Source organism: Neoarius graeffei, chromosome 6, assembly GCF_027579695.1.
Source record: "Neoarius graeffei isolate fNeoGra1 chromosome 6, fNeoGra1.pri, whole genome shotgun sequence".
Lineage (NCBI taxonomy): Eukaryota > Metazoa > Chordata > Actinopteri > Siluriformes > Ariidae > Neoarius > Neoarius graeffei.
Genome location: NC_083574.1, coordinates 59,041,793 through 59,066,667, shown reverse-complemented (window position 1 = coordinate 59,066,667; position 24,875 = coordinate 59,041,793). Strand labels below are relative to the sequence as shown.

Sequence of the window (24,875 nt, the reverse complement as noted above, 5' to 3'; positions counted from 1 at the left end):
TGTCACGTGATCTGATACGCTAAATATTCAGATCAATATTCATGCACAATTTAAGTATTGAAAGTCTTTTCTACTTTTACCGATTATTTTTTAAATAAATAATCATCTAGGCGTCGATAACTGTGGACAAAGGCATCGATAAATGTAGACAAAGGTGTTGATAACTGTGGACAAAGGTGTTGATAATTGTGGAACGGCATCAATAACTGTGGACACAGGCGTCGATAATTGTAGAACGGTGTCGATAACTGTGGACAAAGGTGTCGATAATTGTGGAATGGTGTTGATAATTGTGGAACGGTGTTGATAACTGTGGACAAAGGTGTTGATAAATGTGGAATGGCATTGATAACTGTGGACAAAGGTGTCGATAACTGTGGACAAATGTGGTGATAATTGTGGAATGGTGTCAATAACTGTGGACTATATAATTATATATAACTATATATAACTGGACAAAGGCATCGGTAATTGTGGAATGGTAATTGTGGAAAGGCGTCGATAACTGTGGACAAAGGTGTCGATAATTGTGGAACGGTGTCGATAACTGTGGACAAAGGCGTCTATAACTGTGTACAAAGGCGTCTATAACTGTGGACAAAGGCGTCTATAACTGTGGACAAAGGCGTCTATAACTGCAGAACGGTGTCAATAACTGTGGACAAAGGTGTCAATAATTGTGGAATGGCGTCGATAACTGTGGAACGGCATCGATAACTGTGGACAAAGGCGTCTATAACTGTGGACAAAGGCATCTATAACTTTCGATAAAGGTGTATATAACTATGGAACGGTGTCAATAACTGTGGACAAAGGTGTCAATAATTGTGGAACGGCGTCAATAACTGTGGACAAAGGTGTCGATAATTGTGGAATGGCATTGATAACTGTGGACAAAGGTGTCTATAACTGTGGACAAAGGCGTCAATAATTGTGGAATGGCATTGATAACTGTGGACAAAGATGTCTATAACTGTGGACAAAGGCATCTATAACTGTGGACAAAGGTGTCTATAACTGTGGACAAAGGCGTCTATAACTGTGGATAAAGGTGTCTATAACTGTGGAACGGTGTCGATAACTGTGGACAAAGGTGTTGATAATTGTGGAACGGCGTCAATAACTGTGGACAAAGGTGTCGATAATTGTGGAATGGTGTCGATAACTGTGGAAAAAGGCGTCTATAACTGTGGCCAAAGGTGTAGATAATTGTAGAACGGTGTCGATAACTGGACAAAGGTGTCGATAAATGTGGAATGGCATGGATAACTGTGGACAAAGGTGTCGATAATTGTGGAACAGCGTCAATAATGGTGGACAAAGGCATCAATAAATGTGGACAAAGGTGTTGATAATTGTGGAATGGTGGTGATAACTGGACAAAAGTGTCGATAATTGTAGAATGGTGTTGATAACTGGACAAAGGTGTCGATAATTGTAGAACGGTGTTGATAACTGTGGACAAAGGTGTTGATAATTGTGGAATGGCGTCGATAACTGTGGATAAAGGTGTCGGTAATTCTAGAACGGTGTTGATAACTGTGAACAAAGGTGTCTAACTGTGGACAAAGGGGTCGGTGTAGATAATTGTAGAATGGTGTCGATAACTGTGGACAAAGGTGTTGTTTAATGTGGACAAAGGTGTCGATAATTGTGGAATGGTGTCTAACTGTGGATAAAGGTGTCTATAACTGTGGACAAAGGTGTCGAAATTGTAGAACGGTGTCGATAACTGTGGGCAAAGGTGTTGTTAAATGTGGACAAAGGTGTCGATAACTGTGGACAAAGGTGTTGATAATTGTGGCATGGCGTCGATAACTGTGGACAAAAGTGTCGATAATTGTAGAACGGCGTTGATAATTGTGGACAAAGGTGTCGATAACTGGACAAAGGCATAGATAACTGTGGATAAAGGCGTCTATAACTGTGGAACGGTGTCGATAACTGTGGATAAAGGTGTCGGTAATTCTAGAACGGTGTTGATAACTGTGGACAAAGGGGTCGGTGTCGATAATTGTAGAATGGTGTCGATAACTGTGGACAAAGGTGTTGTTTAATGTGGACAAAGGTGTCGATAACTGTGGACAAAGGTGTTGATAATTGTGGCATGGCGTCGATAACTGTGGACAAAGGTGTCGATAATTGTAGAACGGCGTCGATAATTGTGGACAAAGGTGTCGATAACTGGACAAAGGCATAGATAACTGTGGATAAAGGCGTCTATAACTGTGTAACGGTGTCGATAACTGTGGACAAAGGTGTCGATAATTGTAGAACGGCGTCGATAATTGTGGACAAAGGTGTCGATAACTGGACAAAGGCATAGATAACTGTGGATAAAGGCGTCTATAACTGTGGAACGGTGTCGATAACTGTGGACAAAGGTGTCGATAATTGGACAAAGGCGTAGATAACTGTGGATAAAGGCGTCTATAACTGTAGAACGGTGTCAATAACTGTGGACAAAGGTGTCAATAATTGTGGAACGGCGTCACGTGATCTAATACGCTAAGTAATCAGGAATCAACCTTTTTTTCCAGTGGAAGTTTGAGTAATTATTCCTGCACAATTTACGTACTGAAAGTCTTTTTTTTTTACTTTTGCAATGGCCAAAAGATCGTTAAGGTGTCGATAATTGTAGCCGCCGCTCAAGTAATCCATATTATGTCAAGAACCACTCAACTAAGTAAAAAGAAATCGGCACTCGTTTTATATTTTTGGCTAAAAAATAATTACATTCACTCAGACATTACGTTAAAACCGAGTTTTTAAAAGTACATTCCTGCTTCTCGGTCAGTTTATTCTTTCTGACAGGCTTTTACTTTAGGACAGAAGTTACCCCTCTGACAGAAGTGCCCCCCCCATGCTGACTGCTGCTGGCTTCACTGTATTTGTTGCAGGGGTCGAAACAAGCCGAGACTCCTCCAACAGGGAAAAAAACTGTAGCGGGGGAAGCTGGTCCTGTCCGGAAAACACCGTGTCGAAGCAAGACACCACATTTTCAATCTCTTTCTTGGTCGATGAAGAAGTTGGTGTCGGCTTTTCTGTCCATCATGTGGGTGTTGGGGAGATGATCTGAAGCGGAGGAAAGTTTGAGAAAAGCTGCGGTGATAAAATGGAGCGAGCAGCTGCGAGGAGGCTGGAGCCCTCTGCGATAATCCCGCTCCGCTGCTCCCTGCGCCGAGACCAGCACAAACAGCCATAAGGTGACGTTTAAACCAAAACTTTTTTTTTCCTCCTGCCGTCTTTTAAAATCCAGCCGGATTCAAATTTAGTTGTGTTAACCCCCCCCACACAGACACACAGTGAGGCAGAATAACCCCCCACTCCAAGCTTTCCCTTCACCTTTCGCTCCGGGCCTTGTGAACACTGAGGTGCAGAGTGCGGCTTTCACATCGCCGTGGACTCTTTGTTTTGTTTTACAGATTTATTTTTCTTTCACTGGGGAAATATTTCTCTTCGCTGTTTTCTGGTTGCTCGTTTTATAATGTTAAACTCGCTGTTCATTGTGTATAAGGTGAGCTTTGTCTCTTTACTTCTAACTAATTAAAAGTAAATAAAGTGAGTCAACACTTTTTTTTTTTACTACATTCTTTTCACTCGGTTTACCAGCCACTCTCTCCAAAACACCGTCGTGTTTAGTGTCTTTCAAGGTATTTACACTTTTACATTCTCTCATTCCAGCTTGTCTTATTACTTCTCCGCTCCACTCCAGGAGCTCACACACCTCATTATTAATCTTCATGGGCTGGATCAGAACAGTGTGATAGAAGGGACTGGAGCTGAGAAACTTCCATCCATCCGTTCGACAGGGTCGCGGGCAAGCTGGAGTCTGTCCCAGCTGACTACGGGTGAGAGGCGGGGTACACCCTGGACAAGTCGCCAGGTTATCACAGGGCTGACACATAGAGACAACTAACCATTCACAGCCTAACCTGCATGTCCAGAAGAAACCCACGCAGACACGGGTAGAACATGAAAACTCCACACAGAAAAGCTCTCGCTGGCCTCGAACCCAGGACCTTCTTGCTGTGAGGCGGTAGTGCTAACCACTACACCACCGTGCCGTCCTGTATTAGAAATCATGCAGTGAATATCCATCCATTATCCATAACTGCTTATCCTGTACAGGATCGCAGGCAAGCTGGAGCCTATCCCAGCTGACTACGGGTGAGAGGCGGGGTACACCCTGGACAAGTCGCCAGGTTATCACAGGGCTGACACATAGAGACAAACAACCATTCACACTCACATTCGGAAGAAACCCACGCAGACACGGGGAGAACATGAAAACTCCACACAGAAAGGCCCTCGCTGGCCTCGAACCCAGAACCTTCTTGCTGTGAGGCAGCAGTGCTAACCATAACACCACCGTGCCGCCCTGTATTAGAAATCATGGAGTGAATATCCATCCATTATCCATAACTGCTTATCCTGTACAGGGTCACAGGCAAGCTGGAGCCTATCCCAGCTGACTATGGGTGAGAGGCGGGGTACACCCTGGACAAGTCGCCAGGTTATCGCAGGGCTGACACATAGAGACAACCAAACATTCACACTCACATTCACAGCCTAACCTGCATGTCCGGAAGAAACCCACGCAGACACGGGGAGAACATGCAAACTCCACACAGAAAGGCTCTCGCTGGCCTCGAACCCAGAACCTTCTTGCTGTGAGGCGGTAGTGCTAACCACTACACCACCGTGCCGCCCTGTATTAGAAATCATGCAGTGAATATCCATCCATTATCCATAACTGCTTATCCTGTACAGGATCGCAGGCAAGCTGGAGCCTATCCCAGCTGACTATGGGTGAGAGGCAGGGTACACCCTGGACAAGTCACCAGGTTATCGCAAGGCTGACACATAGAGACAAACAACCATTCACACTCACATTCGGAAGAAACCCACGCAGACACGGGGAGAACATGCAAACTCCACACAGAAAGGCCCTCGCTGGCCTCGAACCCAGAACCTTCTTGCTGTGAGGCAGCAGTGCTAACCACTACTGTACAGGGTCACGGGCAAGCTGGAGCCTATCCCAGCTGACTATGGGTGAGAGGCGGGGTACACCCTGGACAAGTCGCCAGGTTATCGCAGGGCTGACACATAGAGACAAACAACCATTCACACTCACATTCACAGCCTAACCTGCATGTCCGGAAGAAACCCACGCAGACACGGGTAGAACATGGAAACTCCACACAGAAAAGCTCTCGCTGGCCTCGAACCCAGAACCTTCTTGCTGTGAGGTGGCAGTGCTAACCACTACTGTACAGGGTCACGGGCAAGCTGGAGCCTATCCCAGCTGACTATGGGTGAGAGGCAGGGTCAAGTCGCCAGGTCATCACAGGGCTGACACATAGAGACAAACAACCATTCACATTCACATTTACACCTACGGTCAATTTAAATTAAACTAACCTGCATGTCTGGAGGAAACCCATGCAGACACGGGAAGAACATGGAAACTCCTCACAGAAAGGCCCTCGCTGGTCTCAAACCCAGAACCTTCTTGCTGTGAGGCAGTAGTACTAACCACTACACCACCGTGCCGCCCTGTATTAGAAATCATGGAGTGAATATCCATCCATTATCCATAACTGCTTATCCTGTACAGGGTCGCAGGCAAGCTGGAGTCTATCCCAGCTGACTATGGGTGAGAGGCAGGGTACACCCTGGACAAGTCACCAGGTCATCACAGGGCTGACACAAAGGCACACACACACAACCATTCACACCTACGGTCAATTTAGATTAACCTAACCTGCCTGTCCGGAAGAAACCCACGCGGACACGGGAAGAACATGGAAACTCCTCACAGAAAGGCCCTCGCTGGACACTGGGTTCAAACCCAGGACCTTCTTGCTGTGAGGCAGCAGTGCTAACCACTACACCACCATGCTGCCCTGTATTAGAAATCATGGCGTGAATATCCATTACTGCTTATCCTGTACAGGGTCACGGGCAAGCTGGAGCCTGTCCCAGCTGACTACTGGCGAAAGGCGGGGTACACCCTGGACAAGTCGCCAGGTCATCACAGGGCTGACACATAGACACAGACAACCATTCACACTCACATTCACACCTACGGTCAATTTAAATTAAACTAACCTCCTGCATGTCTGGAGGAAACCCATGCAGACGCGGGAGGAACATGGAAACTCCTTACAGAAAGGCCCTCGCTGACTGCTGGCAGGGCTCGAAATTAACTTTTTTTCTTTGTGTCCCCCAGTGGTCCCGAATTCTGTGTTGTATTGTCCCGAATGGAAGCAATAGTGTCCCCATTTTCTTCCTCTCTGAAATAACCAGTGGTTAATATTATCATATGAAGTTACTATTATATTTGTAACTATGCGATTTAGGGCTGTGCGATGTCCCCTTAATTGGCATCGACGATGTTTACAGTGCAAACATCGTGATGGACGATGATATCGTGGGCGGGGGGGATTTTAATACCACGTTATTAAATATATTATTATTATTATTATTATTAAAAGTATTAGATACTCATCCGAGGCTTTGGCACGTAAAGGAAAAAAAAGCGCTAGGTGATGTGGAATATTTGGCCTTGACAACGGATATGTGGTCCAGCTGCAACATGATGCCCTATATGTCAGCTACCGTACATTATGTGGACCGAGAGTGGGCAATGCAGTCCAAATGCCTGCAGACGAGTTTCATGCCAGAGACACATTCAGCGGACAATTTAGAAGACGCATTGCGCGAGACGCTTGCCGAATGGAAAATAGAGGAGAAAAAGATCGCCTGCAACAACGGGGCGAATATTGTCACAGCCATCAGGCAATTGAAATGGCCGTGGTTAAGTTGTTTTGGGCACAATTTGAACCTGGCCATAACCAACTCGCTTGCGCAACAGAGGGCCAGTACAGACCGAGCGTTTGGAGTTTGCCGAGCAGTCAACACTGCGTTTGCGCACAGCTGGCTTCGGAGAAATGAGCTGCGCAAAGCGCAGGTGGAAATGAACCTCCCCGAGCACTCACTGATCACGGCAAGATATTAATCTGCTCTAACAATGAAAGACTAGTATTCAAACTAACTACACTTAAGCTATTACTCATTGTTTATTTACACTTATCAATTGAAGATGCGTTTCGGCCTTTAGTGCGCACCTGAACGCGCTAATTTTTCCAATTTATTAGTGTTTGAATTATTGCGCCAGCTTTTAAAATCATGATTTTAATATTGTTTTTTTTTTAACTGTCTTTACATTTATCAGAATCACCTTCATTCTTCCCTTTGGTTTGACATTATGGCTTAGAGTGGACCATTTTGAGTCTGAAAGTAGGCCTATTTACCAGATTAAAGTTATTTGACTTCTGCCGAAGTCTGCGCTTTACTGCCGTTTGATAAGGTGCAATATTTCCCGACTGTTAATAGTGGCTATTTGTTTGAACAACATGACAAATTTTACATTAAAAGTATAGTGTAGGCTAAAAAATGAAGTCGAAATTTATTATTAGTAGCATACTGTATTTGTGTAACCACGTTATGTTCACTAGCACGTCCCTGCACCATAGCCTATTACTTTATAATGATTTATATAATTATGTATTTATATATGTTATATAATATATTTATATATTAAACAAAACTAACTAACTAAACTAACAAAAAACTAACTTTTTAGGTTAAATAGGCCCAGATGATACCGTATATGCATGTTTATGACAGGAGGGGGCGTGGTATCACGATGGTGGCTCTCCATCGTGATGGATGACCACCATCGTCGATGGACGATGGCATCGTCTATCGGCACAGCCCTAATGCGATTTTGAACCCTTTATATCATTTTTACAATAAGTCACAAGACACAAGCGACACATGTCCTATACATCATCTACTTCAAAATTACAGTTATTGCATTTTCAGTTTATTAAACTTTGGCGATCTCACTGTATGAATAGATACCCGTTTATTTAAAGGGGCCAACTAGCTCATTCAGAAAATGTTTCAACTCCCTACATCTGCAGTACACTTTAGCTGAAAATAAGACCCCTTTTATGTTCATTTCATCTACTTATACCTTGAATATCTGTTGGCACTTATAAGGCCAACTTATAATTTTCACCATTACCGTTATCCATTTTTATGAACTTTCCGTTATCCATTACCGTTATCCATTTTTATGAACTTTCCGTTATCCATTTTATGAACTTTCCGTTATCCATTTTATGAATTTTCCGTTATCCATTTTATGAACTTTCGCTGCAAATGTTAGCAACATCAGCATAGTGGCAGGTCCGAGCCTAGTTGTGCTGCTGACTGACTAAACTTTCTGAACTAGAAAACTCACTTATTCTGTTGAACGGTATCTTCCGTCAATATCATCCACATCATTCCTGTTGTATTTTATAACGTGTCTAACAGTGTTCATTAAGTTCATTCAGTTGCTAGCGTTGCCTGCAGACCAGGCGAGGACACTTTGGATCCTGAAGGTCCCGGAGACGTTATGTCTGGGCTTTCAGTTTCTTCCCCGCGGTCGGTCCGCTTCAACCACTTCAGCATTTTTGTTCTGGCAAGAGTCGGCGCAGCGTGTGCGGTAGCAATTCCATTCCAAGTCCATATAATGCGGACTCCGGCCGAAGATTCTAGAGCAGAATGCGCTGCTCTGTAGCCTACGGATGCAGGTGCATCGAAGTGTAGCTACTATGTATTTTTCGCTGTTAACGTTTTAAAATTAAAATTGACAAATTAGGTGAATGTCTACGTATGTGTTACGGCTTTGTAAATAATATTAATGTAGAACTTTTTTTCTAGATATATTTTTTTTCCATTGTCCTGGGATTGTCCCAGATATGATAATTTTGTGTCCCGACGACATTTTTTATGGTCCCCGGGACATCGGGACACCGTTAGTTTCGAGCGCTGACTGCTGGGCTTGAACCCAGGACCTTTTTGCTGTGAGGCGACCGTGCTAACCACTACACCACTGTGCCGCCCTGTATTAGAAATCATGGAGTGAATATCCATCCATTATCCATAACTGCTTATCCTGTATAGGATCGCAGGCAAGCTGGAGCCTATCCCAGCTGGCTATGGGCAAGAGGTGGGGTACACCCTGGACAAGTCGCCAGGTCATCACAAGGCTGACACAAAGACACACACAACCATTCACACTCACACCTACGATCAATTTAGAGCCTAAATTAACCTAACCTGCATGTCCAGAGGAAACCGACGCAAACACGGGGAGAAGATACAAACTCCACACAGAAAGGCCCTTGCTGGCCACTGGGCTCGAACCTAGGACCTTCTTGCTGTGAGGCGACAGTGATAACCATTACACCACTGTACCGCCCCTTGAGAAACTTCTAAATTTCCTTTAATCATTCTTAGGTTACACAGTAACTGATTAACCATATTTTCTGTGTTGTTTTTTTTAATAATAATGGCAATATTATAGAAAACTACGAATACAACGTTCTTTTAATGAAATTATGGCATAAAATTGCTTTCTATCATATAGGCACATAGTCGTTTAAAACTATTACTGACTTATGGCATTATGTGTAAATTTCAGGCATCTAGGTCAAGATTTCTGACACTGATTGATTCTTCTTGTTTTTATTCTTTCAGATTGATAGACTTTGCATTTCTATCTTACCTGAGGAGAAGAGAGTTCACTGGTAGAACTCAGTGACTGTCCTGGTCATCCTGGTTTATTGTAGCATTGAAAGCTTCTGTCTGTGCCTTTGGCTGGCACGGGTTATGAGGATGTGCTGCCCGCATCGGGTGCGAAGGATCCTGACGTGATGGGGTGCAGGACGAGCAAGGTCCTCCCAGAACCACCACCAGACGTGCAGCTAGATCTTGTCAAGAAGCTTGAGCCTCAGCAAACTGATGTCTATAAGAACTTTATTCGTGTGGATGGCAGTGACAAGAAAACTGGCTCTCCTTCACCTCAGGGTCAAAGCCAAGCTACAGGTGCTGCCACTCATTCCCCTACGGCAGGAAAAGGCCAGCTGGAGCCCTCTGAACCACGGCGAAATAAAGTGGCCAAGTACCGTGCCAAATTTGACCCTCGGGTGACAGCTAAGTATGAGATTAAGGCGCTCATTGGGCGTGGCAGCTTCAGCCGGGTGGTGCGGGTTGAGCACAAGGGTACACGCCAGCCATATGCAATCAAAATGATTGAGACTCGATGGCGTGAGGGTCGTGAGGTGTGCGAGTCGGAGCTGCGAGTCCTGCGGCGTGTACGCCACACCAACATCATCCAGCTGATGGAGGTTTTTGAGACAGCTGAGCGTGTGTACATGGTGATGGAGCTGGCCACAGGAGGTGAACTCTTTGACCGCATCATCGCACGTGGTTCCTTCACTGAGCGGGATGCCACACGTGTACTCCGTATGGTGCTGGACGGTGTACGCTACCTGCACATGCTAGGCATCACACACCGTGACCTCAAGCCTGAGAACCTGCTCTACTACCATCCTGGTGCTGACTCCAAAATCATGATCACAGACTTTGGTCTAGCTAGTACACGCAAAAAGGGTGACGAATGCCTTATGAAAACCACTTGTGGCACACCTGAATACATTGCACCTGAAATCCTAGTACGCAAGCCCTATACCAATGCTGTGGACATGTGGGCGCTAGGGGTTATCTCCTACATCCTGCTCAGTGGCACCATGCCCTTTGAGGACGACAACCGCATGCGCCTCTATCGGCAGATCCTGAAGGGGAAGTACAGCTTCTCTGGGGAGGTGGGAATCTAGTATTCTAAATTTTTATTCTTGGCTGCATCTGAATTCTCAGTATGTACTAACAATGGTTAAGTACCTACTACCTGACCGTATCACTAATACTTTCTGTATGTGAGTGAATATTAGACGCGCAGAACCTTCATTTTTAAAACATTTCTGAGTGGATAGTATCTCCATCCTTGACTCTTGTATGCTGCATAAATGGGAATAAAAAAATATATTTTTGAGAGTTAAAATCGACCGCAAAGTTGGCATTCGAGCTGCCCCGCTGAGCCAGCCAGCCCTGAGTGCGTGATGTCGCAGCGGTAACCGGTTTTAAGGCCGAGGCCTTTTACAGCTATAGACCAAAGTCATACAAATAAAAAATTATGGTGAAAGTCAGAAATAGCGTTACCGACTTGCTCAACTAAGACTGATTTGACTTCATTGATTGTGGGTTGACTCTCATTAAAGAAGGATGGGTGCTATAACTTATGCAACATACATGTACATGCATGCATTTTCACTGATAAAACATAAAAGGCTAATTAAATAATCAGATGAACTGAGACAATCACATTCTGAATCAAATTAAATCTTATACTGGTAACTTAAACACACAATACAAGTTACATGGATTAATCTAAATGCAGGGAAACAACGAGTGGTGTTTTTGTTGTTTTATATCCAAATGAGAGTCGTATCTTACCCGTCTGCGTTCTCGCTTCTTGAAGGCCGACCTTGTGGCTGATTGTTTTGAAACAATCTGACTTTCAGTTGTTCGATCAGTTCTCCGTTCATTCGCTTCTTCCACGTAAGGGCGAGATATTGCTGCTGAGGCAATGACGTGCATGATGTCCACGGAGAAATAGGACGGCTACTCCATTCCTTCTCCATTTTCTCCATACGGAGTACTCCGCTATTACTGCTCGGCTCAGGCAATTACTAAAACCCGGGACGGGATGTCACCAGTTTTAGCAACAACTGTGGGGAGGTCACTGCCCGAGCGATAATATGTCCCGTCCTGGGTTTTACCAACAACCCTCGGCTCGCAATCCGGGAGAACTGGTGCAACTGAACTCACTTTCCTTTTCTTGTACTTTTTTTTATTTTTCTTTTAATTGTTGGTACTGCACCCTCTTTCAATACGGGCTTATAGCCAACACTCCTCAACAGATCAGAGGTCTCGTACGAGTCTTCAGTAAAATGTGCAGAGCAGAGGAGAGACCACTTCGTAGGCGCCCAATGTGCCCGTCAACTTCTCGCAAAACACATCCAAATCTTTGCACTTTGAACATTCTTGGGCCATGAATGCAATGTAAATCCACCTTCTATCATGTTGCTGAACCTGCCAGCAACACATGTACGTGGCATGGCGATAAATTGGCTCAAAGTGGAGGATCGGAGTTGCAGTCAGCTCTATGTTTTACGGTAGTATAGCGGAAATGGCGATGAGACCGATAGACTTCCTGCTGTGACGTTACGGATGTCAAGGTCATTCACTCAGAGTACTACCTATATAAATCACTTTAATCGTAAAAATTACTGTAGTAGATTTATTGTTAATGCTTAAAACTATTCCTGTGCCATTTTTGAGGTCTTAAGGCATTTATAAACAAAAAGTAAGGCCGTCTCTGCGTATCTCCTGTAAGGACACAATTCAGACATACTCCACCGCCATCTTACCTGTCCTCTGATGTGGATGTTCACATGCCCATGCATGCAGTGAAATAAAAAAATATATATATACAGTACCAGTCAAAAGTTTGGAAACGCCTCTAATTCAGTGGTTTTTCATTATTTTAAAATTTTCTGAATTGTAGATTAATACTAAAGTCATTGACATTATGAAGAAATATCTATGGAATTTTTTGGTAAACAAAAAAGTGTTAATCAAACCAGAATATGTTTTATATTTTAGATTCTTCAAAGTAGGCACCTTTTGCTCAGATGACAGCTTTGCACATCTCGGGATTTTCTCAGTCAGCTTTACAAGGTAGTCACCTGGAATGGCTTTCAGTTTACAACTGTCCCTTGTCAAGAGTTAATTTCTTGAATTTCTTGACCTCTTAGGCTACATCCACACGACAACGGCAACGAGATGTTATTTAAAAAAATATCGCGTCCATATGGGCAACGATCAGTAAAATATCAGGTCCATATGGCAACGCTTGCTGAAAACGATGCAATACACATGCCACACCTCTAGGGGCGCTGTAAGACGGTCCCTTCGGAGACACCAGAACAATACAAGAAGTAAGGACGCATGCGCATAAACTATTACTGTATTTTCTGGACTATAAGCCGCTACTTTTTTCCTAGGTTTTGAACCATGCGGCTTATACAAAGGTGCGGCTATTCTGTGGATTTTTCTTCCACCGCTAGGGGCGCTCTAACCGGAAGTAGAATCAAAAATAAGATAGACGAAAAATCAATGCAAAGAAGAATTAGCAGATCTTTAGCAGATAGAACACGCACGACAAATTACTAACTGGTAATTATTTTCAAATCCAGCGAAGATGATTAAAGTGACTTGTGGTTTCAAACACAGGAGAAATGAAGGTAAATAAATACCGGTTATTTTCTCTTGGTTCTGTTCCGTTTTAATCACCAAAGTTGCTGCCGTGTTAAAAGGCACTGTTCGGAAAGAATCTGTTCAGGTACATACATGTACATTTACAGTACAAAATCGTTCTGTACATGCAGTAAATATCTAATTTTTCAACATAGATATCTGCGGCTTATAGCCCGGTGCGGCTTGTATATCTTTTTTAAAAATTTTTTTAAAAAATAGAGCGGATGCGGCTTATATACAGGTGCGCTCTATAGTCCAGAAAATACGGTATGCGCGAGACTTCATATTAGCCACAAAGTCAGAAAAATCTGTTCGTAAAATTACATTATAATGACCAAATACAATGAAAAGTATTTTTCCAGTCTCACCTGTGAAAGGTAATCCCATGTGATCTCGTTTGGACGGTAAACCTGTTGGTACAGTTAAACGCAGCACATGAATGAGGCATCTTTATTCTCTGCTTTGACCCATCCAATATGGTGGCGAGGATGACGTATGATTCTACGTGGAAGGCGGCGTCTTTAATGTTCCGGAATAAATTGAATGCTACACGTTGATGGATTAATTTGTTGTTCTACGCCCTTTTTGAGGAATGTATTGTCGGACTTAAACCAACATCTGAAGAGGTGAGATCGCTCCTTTTTTTCCCTATTTTTGCTGGGGGGATTGACTCTGCCCTAAAGGCTATTCTATCTCTCTCACTTTTGCACTATTACACAATAAATATTCACAGTGAAAATATTTTGTAAGCGTGTTTCATGAACCAAGTTATAGGATTTGTTGACAACTCGCATCGAGTTCATTACACTTCTACCCGGCGTGAAGCACTCACAGTCATGTGGTTGTGATGTCATCGTAAACAAATCCGTTCTACTCATCCAGACGACTTCGCAACGGCGCCGTTGCCAGATCTTTCCACTTTGGAACCCGTTCTCAAAAGATTGCATTTTGGGGCACCCAAAACGCCGGTGCCGTGTGGACGCCAGGCCGAAACGATAAACAATTGTATCGGATTCACCTGAATCCGTTGCCATGTGGACAGGGCCTTAATGTGTTTGAGACCATCAGTTGTGTTGTGAAGAGGTAGAGTTGGTATACAGTGAATGGCCCTATTTGAGTACTGCTCTAATCCATATTATGCCAAGAACTACTCAACTAAGTAAAGAAAAACGACAGTCCATCATTACTTTAAGAAATGAAGGTCAGTCAGTCCGAAAAAGTTTGGGATGAGTTGGACCGCAGAGTGAAGGCAAAGCAGCCGAGTGCTCAGCACCTCTGGGAACTCCTTCAAGACTGTTGGAAAACCATTTCGAGTGATTTTACCTCATGAAGCTGATTGAGAGAATGTCAAGAGTGTGCAAAGCTGTAATCAAAGCAAAAGGTGCCTACTGTGAAAAATCTAAAACATATTTTGGTTTGATTAACATTTTAAAGTTTACTAAATGATTCCTTATGTGTTGCTGCATAGTCTGGATGACTTCAGTATTAATTTACAATGTAGGAAAAAAATAAAAACATCGAATTTGAAGGTGTTTCCAAACATTTGACTGGTACTGTATGTATATATTTCTGCAATGGGAAAAATGTTTAAAGAACTCTTGATACATTTTTTACACCTCTGCAATAACCAGCTTTGCTCTGGACAGCCATCATCTTTCTATTTTTCCCTGGGGGAATTATTATTATTATTATTATTATTTCTTCAATTATTTGGATGCCCCAGCTGAATTATTGGATATCATGATGTAGTGTATCATTCAGCTACTATTAAATGGCCACCAAGTATTTGGACACCCTACATACTGCTTTTTGTGTGGTAATAGTATAGAAGTATACATATTCGGACGCAGCCCTGGTCTCATTTATACCCTGTCCACATTAGGGATTTTGTACCGATACGAAACTACTTTCGTACCGCAACACCTGTCCACACTAGCAACTATACCGGTACTGTAGCGGTATAACTGTATCAGTACGAAACCCACAAATGTATGGGTTTCGTACTGGTACTGTAGCGCTTCGCTGTAGTGTGGACAGATGAAGCTGTTCTGTATCGATACAAATATAATGCGCATGCGAAAACGAAACGATCATGGAGCTACATGGAGCAAAGAAAGGGGGGAGAAAGGGGGAGGAGGGAGGGGGAAAAAGGGAGGAAGAAAGGAGGAAGAGGGGAAAAGGGAGAGAAAGGGAGGGGAAGAGAAGGAAAGAGGGAGAAAGGGAGGGGAAGAGAAGGAAAGAGGGAGAAAGGCAGGGGAAGAGAAGGAAAGAGGGAGAAGGGGAGGGGGAGAAAGGGAGATTCGTTTTCTTTGTTTCTTTCTCAACTGCCTCGCGCGTTTTATACGATTCGAGTGAATAAATGACCACCAGAAATACAGACTGTACATTGACAACAAAAAGCGCACACACGTCGTTTCATCTGCCATATTCTCGGAAGGAAGTTACTCGGTAACCACGGAAACATTTCGCGCACGCGCATTTCAACTACTGTGAAAGAAAACCGCAAACATTTCTCGCTAGTGTGGACAGATGCACTAAACTGTACCGGTATACTTTGTATCGATACCGTTATACCACTTTCGTACCGGTATAAGTGTGAACACAGCATTATATTCTCAAACCCCCCCCCCCAAAAAAAACCCACCACCAAAACTGTACACATACAGTAGGTTCTGACTATAAGATGGCACAAGCTGGTAAAGAAAATTTGATTTTAATTTGACATTAAGTTTCTCTTAATTTCCCCATCATTATTTGCTGTTAGTAAACATTAACAAAGCATGAACTAAAGCATTAATACACCATAAGCGAAGTTAAAGACACTGATGTTAGTTTAAAATGGTAATGAATATACCTACATCGACTAATGTTTATTCAGTCCATGACTAAGGCTACATCCACACGACAACGGCAACGAGATGTTATTTAAAAAAATATCGCGTCCAAATGGGCAACGATCAGTAAAATATCAGGTCCATATGGCAACGCTTGCTGAAAACAATGCAATACACATGCCACACCTCTAGGGGCGCTGTAAGACGGTCCCTTCTGAGACACCAGAACAATAGAAGAAGTAGGACGCATGCGCATAAACTATTATGCGCGAGACTTCATATTAGCCACAAAGTCAGGAAAATCTGTTCGTAAAATTACGTTATAATGACCAAATACAATGAAAAGTATTTTTCCAGTCTCACCTGTGAAAGGTAATCCCATGTGATCTCGTTTGGACGGTAAACCTGTTGGTACAGTTAAACGCAGCACATGAATGAGGCATCTTTATTCTCCGCTTTGACCTATCCAATATGGCGGCGAGGATGACGTATGATTCTACGCGGAAGGCGGCGTCTTTAATGTTCCGGAATAAATTGAATGCTACACGTTGATGGATTAATTTGTTCTTCTACGCCCTTTTTGAGGAATGTATTGTAGGACTTAAACCAACATCTGAAGAGGTGAGATCGCTCCTTTTTTTCCCTATTTTTGCTGGCGGGATTGACTCTGCCCTAGGGGCTATTCTCTCTCTCTCTCTCTCTCTCTCTCTCTCTCTCTGCACCATTACACAATAAATATTCACAGTGAAAATATTTTGTAAGCGCGTTTCATGAACCAAGTTATAGGATTTGTTGACAACTCGCATCGAGTTCGTTACACTTCTACCCGGCGTGAAGCACGTGGTTGTGACGTCATCGTAAACAAATCCGTTCTACTCATCCAGACGACTTCGCAACGGCAACGTTGCCAGATCTTTCCACTCTGGAACCCGTTCTCAAAAGATTGCGTTTTGGGGCACCCAAAACGCCGGTGCCGTGTGGACGCCAGGCCAAAACGATAAACAATTGTATCGGATTCACCTGAATCCGTTGCCGTGTGGACAGGGCCTAAAACAAGTCTATGTAAATGAGCATGTTATTGCATTTGCCTAAATGTTGATAACTCAACTTTGGTTTCCATGTATCATATAAGTACTGGAACTTGCTATTCGGCCTCAGTTCGGATTTAACAACTGCAAACGTTTATTAACACGTTGTTCATGTCGATTATTGTGCATTTCATTTACTCAGATTTTTTTTAAGTTACTCATTGATGGCATAAAACAATAGCTTATGCAGGTGTTAAAGGGATAGTTCGGGATTTTTGACATGAATCTGTATGGCATCCCCATCAATAGTGTCGTGCAAACACACTGACTTACCCCTGACAGCATCCTGTGAGTCCAGTTCTTGTCCAGTTTTGGTCCAGACGAAAGTAGTCCGGCAAGTTTGTTGGGGTCACGAAAGTAAAACGTTTTTCGTCTCAAAACAGTATGTGTTCAAAAGAGTGATATATTTGCATCACAAAACCGTTGCCAAATAAAAAGTCAGACCTCGAAATCGCTTGGCACTATTTTCCTGCGCGCTGCCGGCTTCATCCAGCTGCGGCTCCAGCTTCAAGGATAAGCTGGAGCCGCATAAGTAGGAGTCCCGGCGGGTGGTTTGTATTCGATTCGTTTATATCCCGACGTTGTTAGCTGTCAGATTTATGTTCATGGACCCGGTAAGCTGGTAAATAATATTTATTTATTTTTTTTTTTTTCCTTTACCAAATTCTAACAGAAAACGAGAGCGCCCGAAAGGGAAAGCTGAGCAGGAGCCGCCTCAGGGCTGTAATGCAAATTGCTTTCCTCCTCAGTATACAAGTGCGCTTCCATGGCAGGGAAAAAGAAACTACCACTGCTGCCTATGTAGTGCCCTATTTATACAAATAGGAGTCATTCAGGATTCAGCCATGACACGGAGCAAAAACATGGCTGAATCCTGAATGACTCCTATTTGTTTTTGCGCTCTCGTTTTCTGTTAGAATTTGGTAAAGAAAAAAAATAATAATAAATATTATTTACCAGCTTACCGGGTCCATGAACATAAATCTGACAGCTAACAAGGTCGGGATATAAACGAATCGAATACAAACCACCCGCCGGGACTCCTACTTATGCGGCTCCAGCTTATCCTTGAAGCTGGAGCCGCAGCTGGATGAAGCCGGCAGCGCGCAGGAAAATAGTGCCAAGCGATTTCGAGGTCTGACTTTTTATTTGGCAACGGTTTTGTGATGCAAATATATCACTCTTTTGAACACATACTGTTTTGAGACGAAAAACGTTTTACTTTCGTGACCCCAACAAACTTGCCGGACTACTTTTGTCTGGACCAAAACTGGACAAGAACTGGACTCACAGGATGCTGTCAGGGGTAAGTCAGTGTGTTTGCACGACACTATTGATGGGGATGCCATACAGATTCATGTCAAAAATCCTGAACTATCCCTTTAAAGGAGAACTGAAGGCAAATTTTTTATCATCAAAATTGTATTTCTCTTATTTTATAAAATATTAGAATGCATTTTTGATCACTATTTTGTCGCTGCTATAGCAAGTTATGAGTGTTTGAAATATGCTATGTAATATATCAGTCCATATGTCAAAGCAACGGCTGTAAACCAGATTCGTTGAGACCTGTGCGAGACATCGTAGGACGGAAGTAAAACGTACAGCGGAAATCAAAGTGACCAACATCTGCCAACGTTGTCAAAAGACACGCGCGCCCTTTTTCGAATGCTGATGCAATCAAGCCGGAAGTTTTGTTTTTGATAGCAATCAGGAAAGTTTGAAAAAAGCAGGCAGTAATCGTAATTTAAACTCGTTTTTGTGCAATAAAGATTATGTTTGGAAAACAGTTTTCAAAATAGTAGCACTGACACTTCACGTTTCGAAGTCTCACACAAGTCTCGTGAAGGTCGCGCGGATAAGCGACGCCTACCGTGGACCAAACGAACTACATGCAACACGGCTACAAACCGAATAGGCCGATAAGTGTAATATTTAATTGCAGTTAGTTGCCAATACGAGTCACAATATAAGGTTACTAAAACCGAAAACGTAACTGAATAACACGTTAATTAAGAAATAAAGCAAGTTTAAAAATGACTTCAGTTCCCCTTTAATTATTTGGCTTATTATAAATTTTATAGCGGGCGGCACGGTGGTGTAGTGGTTAGCGCTGTCGCCTCACAGCAAGAAGGTCCGGGTTCGAGCCCCGTGGCCGGCGAGGGCCTTTCTCTGTGGAGTTTGTATGTTCTCCCCGTGTCCGCGTGGGTTTCCTCCGGGTGCTCCGGTTTCCCCCACAGTCCAAAGACATGCAGGTTAGGTTAACTGGTGACTCTAAATTGACCGTAGGTGTGAATGTGAGTGTGAATGGTTGTCTGTGTCTATGTGTCAGCCCTGTGATGACCTGGCGACTTGTCCAGGGTGTACCCCGCCTTTCGCCCGTAGTCAGCTGGGATAGGCTCCAGCTTGTCTGCGACCCTGTAGAACAGGATAAAGCGGCTAGAGATAATGAGATGAGAGAATTTTATAGCATCTCTTGCTTTTTCAGTATGGTTTAGTTGATTGCCTGTGTCAGCTTGTGTTAATTAGGGACAGTTAAACCTTAATGTAAAGCGTTACCAAATTTTGAAAGAGATGCATGGTTATGGTTATGCTGTACTGTTCTGGCCAGCGGTGCTGCCCAGTGCATGCATCCATTAGCTCATGAAACAATATTTAAGGCAAAATTCAAAGAAACAGTTTAATCATTGTTTTGATTAAACACAGATGGCTAAGAGCAGTTAGCATCTAGCATTCACTGGCTGTACCACACTACAGTGAGCCTTCTGTATAATCTATGGATGTATGATTAAAAGGTGTAAAAAGGGTTGGCTAATAGAGTATATGTAATAGTATTGCACTAGATATTGATGCGAGTCGTTATACGGCCCATTGGAGGTCTAAATGAATCAGATGTGTCTCTGTGCTGTTGCACAGATAGTTTCGAGTAATTACATTTAATAGTTTTTGCTGCGATTATGCAGCTCTGCTGCGATGTTTTCAGGACCCACTGGTGGTTTGTGGTGTAGTATAAAGACTCTGACAGCCTGTTGTTATAAAGCTGCATGAGGACATGTAGACATTTAGCCAGTCCACTCACAATCTGCATTCCTAAACAGAAATATTCCCCAGAAGGCCACTGTCACGACACCAGAAAACAATACCCCATGATCATCTGGCCTCTCATCCCTCTCTGTATGTTCATTATAAACTTGATTATAAACCTCCTTTACTGTAAAGGCTCTCTTGAATGAATTGCTTGACTGTCCAATACCAAATTTATGGTCGTGGTGTTGAGGGAGATGACTTGTGTTGTGGAGTCTGTTTGTTTGCGTGCGTGTGTGCATTGACTGGATGGTAACCAGAGCCTTCCTGTGATCACATCATGTTCCACACTAACCCTTTGCTGCAGTGTTGTCTAAGATTGTGTGCGTCAGTGTGTCTGCTGCTTGCGCAAAAAAAAATCTGTGGGCTTTTAAGAAAACGGGTTCTACAAAGCAATAAAAGCATGCATGCTGTTCCATGTGTGAAGTTAACTACATGGTGGGTCTGTGAGATCTGAACAGCAAGGTTAAAAATTAACGGGCAGTTTAATTTGTCATATTAGACAGGTTAAAAGTTTACAAAGCCTATTAGATTTCTCACGGCTCTCCTCAATGAACAAACTAGTCTTCCAAAAATGACCAGGCTCATGTGGAGTAACTTCGCCTAAAAAACAAAACAAACAAAAAAAATCCGTTGCTGGCTGTTTCATTTCAACAGATCTAAATATTATGAGATTATTCATAATGTAAGTAGAGTATGTACGTTTCCTTATAAAGTGTTTGATTAATTGACTTTTTACTGGACATGTGTATCTTGTAGCTTCCTTAAGGCCTAAAGATCTCATCTCATTATCTGTAGCCGCTTTATCCTGTTCTACACGGTCGCAGGCAAGCTGGAGCCTATCCCAGCTGACTACGGGCGAAAGGCGGGGTACACCCTGGACAAGTCGCCAGGTCATCACAGGGCTGACACATAGACACAGACAACCATTCACACTCACATTCACACCTACGCTCAATTTAGAGTCACCAGTTAACCTAACCTGCATGTCTTTGGACTGTGGGGGAAACCGGAGCACCCGGAGGAAACCCACGCGGACACGGGGAGAACATGCAAACTCCACACAGAAAGGCCCTCGCCGGCCCCGGGGCTCGAACCCAGGACCTTCTTGCTGTGAGGCGACAGCGCTAACCACTACACCACCGTGCCGCCCAACGTGTATATGTTTTAGAAAATCTGATAAAATAGTTAGATTTGCCAGCTAATTTCAGGGTCGGTCGGGAAACCCGAAACAGAATTTTTTTTTTCATATTTTGGCATTTAGACATGCACAGTCGGCTCCATTTCAGTGGGTCGGTCGGGAAACCCGAAACAAAGGTAATATTTTTTTTGGCCTAAATACTGATATGTAGGTCAAAAATGAGAACATCAGAAAGGTTTGACATCTTTTCTGAAAATACACTTATTGTGTATATCCATGAGAAACGACATGGGAATTGTTCTGAACGCTTTCTTCATGTCCTGAAAGAAGTCTGTTTCTGCATTTCATGTCGTCATTTTCCTGCTCTCCTCACTGCAGCCATGGCCGAGTGTGTCCAACTTGGCGAAGGACTTCATTGACCGTGTGCTCACTGTGGACCCGAGCGAGAGGTTGACAGCTGGCCAGGCGCTCAAGCACCCCTGGATTGTTAGCATGGCTGCTTCATCTTCCATGAAGAACCTACAACGCTGCATCTCTCAGAACCTGCTCAAGAGGGCATCGTCGCGCTGCCAAAGCACGAAGTCGGCACAGTCGACGCGCTCCAGCCGCTCAAGCAAGTCAGGCCGAGCACGGCGTGTCCGAGAGAAGGAGCTGAGGGAGCTCAACCGCCGCTACCAGCAACAGTACAACGGCTGAAGAAAGAAACATGCTGTCACACTGCACATGCTGGTACAGACACTCTGGGACCCACTAGACATGTGCCGATGATATTTTATAGACAAATATATATTACAGAGGTGGTTTTGGGTTTTTTTTTTTTTTTTTTTTGTCACTGTCCCTGAATTTTATTCAAAAGGCAGTCTAAAGTCTTCACATGGATCCTTCTTGGTGAAGGCAGTCCCATTATCCTGTTCACCCCAATAAGAAAAGTTAGGAAAAAGATGGCAAACAGAACGATCACTTGGTCTTCTCTGACTGAATGATGTATATATTTTTTAATTTTTAAAATATCCTTGTGAGATCTTAAGCCATGAGGAAAAATTAAGCAATTATTTTGATAAAATATAATATTGGCACATGCCTAGGACCCACATGCTGTGAGCAGAGGAGGTAAAGTGGAACAAGAGTGGTGTGTACTTACCGTACAAGTTTGATTGACGAACTCTGAGAGACGACACCTTTGCTGACCACAGAGCCAATTAGCAAATAAGTATATCTCACTCACTATCCAGTCCATCTCTGTGCTGGTATTTTTTTCCCCCTTTATGTTCATGTTATGTGTGGCTTTTTTTCCCCCTTATTTATTTATTGTTAAATGATTTTTTTTTCATTGTTATATTGTCTGTAGAGTTACTGTCTGATTTAAGCCTTTTACCTGATTGTATTATCTGTTGAACAGAATTCTACATAATGAAATTGCTGGAAGGACTACTACATCTGTGTTTGCTGTTCTTAGACCTTCCTGATTTTTGCTGTGAATTATTTTTAACACTTATAGGTAGTTGCTCTATAGGATGGTACTGATGCTGTTAATTGTTTCCCATTTACCACCGTTTATTGTGCCCAAAAGCATTTAAAATAGGAAGGTGAAACTATGCCTTTTCTTACTAAAGAAACCACTTGGCTGAAGTTATTTACGGGAGCTCATTACAGCAAGTTCTTTAATGATACTGCTTCAAGTAATTCCTGTCACCTCTAAGCGTTTTGATTTACGGATTGATGTAGTATGATTTTAAATAAATTGAACACCCCAAGCAGTTGAGCTAATATGCAGTACTTATGATTGTATAAGTTTCATTCAGTTGTTGACATGTTTTATATGCGATCGTATTATTCAAATCGGTCAGCTCATGAAACCTTTTCACATATTTGGTATTTGTCTTTTTTTTTAAATTGGGTATAGCGAATGTGCATATTTTCTTACCAGGATCAGCCTGTTAGACTGGTACCAAAATTAAAAAAAGTGCTTATTTAAGGAGTTAAAGGCATTTTTGAGACAAAGTCGGCAAACAGTCTTATTTTGTCAATTTGGGTGTGCCGAATTCAAATCTGCAATATGCCGAGCTCTATCTGACCTCTGTTGACCTCTAGAGGTCATTGAACTTTGGGCCTGTAAACGTCTCGGCTGAACCCAGTTTCTCAGCTTTCTAAGGAATGAAATGTACTAAAATGATTAATGAAGTTAGCAAATGGCCTCGTTTGTTAAATGTTTGGGTGCTGAATTCATTTTTCATTTGTAAAACGACATATGACCTCTGATAACCTCAAGGTCATTAAACTTGGCCTATAGGCCTATGCATTTAACGGCATTTTTAAACTGACTTTACTCCCCCAAAAAGAATATGAACAGACAAAAAACAAATAGAAAGGAACAAATACAACATTAAATGCCAGTCCATGTACATGTGACTTACTTTTCACAATGAGAATGCCTAGGCGATCACCTTACATAACATTGCATTACATTTAGCGGTTATTGTTTATACAAAGCTACTGAAAAAAGGACAGATTCAGCAGCATACAAAATGTGGGGGCATACAGGTTAATATATATGAGTTTTTTTCTTTGTTTTTTGTAAAGGCTTTACCCCGTTTAGAACAAAAAAAACAAAAACTCTCATATGCCCCCACATTTTGTATGCTGCTGAATCTGTCCTTTTTTCAGTAGCTTTGTATAAACAATAACCGCTAAATATAATGCAATGTTATGTAAGGTGATCGCCTAGGCATTCTCATTGTGAAAAGTAAGTCACGTACATGGACTGGCATTTAATGTTGTATTTGTTCCTTTCTATTTGTTTTTTGTCTGTTCATATTCTTTCTGGGGGAGTAAAGTCAGTTTAAAAATGCCGTTAAATGCATAGGCCTATAGGCCAAGTTTAATGACCTTGAGGTTATCAGAGGTCATATGTCGTTTTACAAATGAAAAATGAATTCAGCACCCAAACATTTAACAAACGAGGCCATTTGCTAACTTCATTAATCATTTTAGTACATTTCATTCCTTAGAAAGCTGAGAAACTGGGTTCAGCCGAGACGTTTACAGGCCCAAAGTTCAATGACCTCTAGAGGTCAACAGAGGTCAGATAGAGCTCAGCATATTGCAGATTTGAATTCGGCACACCCAAATTGACAAAATAAGACTGTTTGCCGACTTTGTCTCAAAAATGGCTTTGGGTGTCACAATTCTGGATTTTGGTACCAGTCTATGTTTAACATGTCTTAATTTAGGAATTCTCCTACACATGTGAAACTTCCCAATTACATTTATTTACTGTCTTCATTTGAAAAATGAAAGGGGTGTTTTTGGTTCTGCTTTTTCCACACTGGCATGGCCAGACAGATAAATTTGAAGCAGTTATAGCATATTGGTTATCAATCTATTGAAAACTTTTTTTTTTGCTGGCGTAATTGTCTGCTATACATTTCTCATTCAAAGCTTAACATT

At 42.6% G+C, this 24,875-nt stretch overlaps 1 protein-coding gene across 3 annotated transcripts in view; it reads left to right on the top strand.

Annotated features, from left to right (window-relative positions):
• The first annotated feature begins 2,911 nt into the window (after positions 1-2,911).
• The window catches only part of pskh1 (protein serine kinase H1), a 55,364-nt gene continuing 33,400 nt past the window's right edge, over positions 2,912-24,875 (top strand). The window contains exons 1-3 of one of the 3 annotated variants that reach the window (XM_060923933.1): positions 2,912-3,206; positions 9,601-10,727; positions 21,807-23,588. In XM_060923933.1, coding sequence (XP_060779916.1) covers positions 9,777-10,727; positions 21,807-22,124 — 1,269 coding nt within the window. In that variant the 5' untranslated portion in view covers positions 2,912-3,206; positions 9,601-9,776 and the 3' untranslated portion in view covers positions 22,125-23,588. Of the gene's footprint in view, positions 3,207-3,798; positions 3,852-9,600; positions 10,728-21,806; positions 23,589-24,875 lie in introns of those variants that run through there. The other 2 variants (XM_060923934.1, XM_060923935.1) reach the window with 2 other exon arrangements.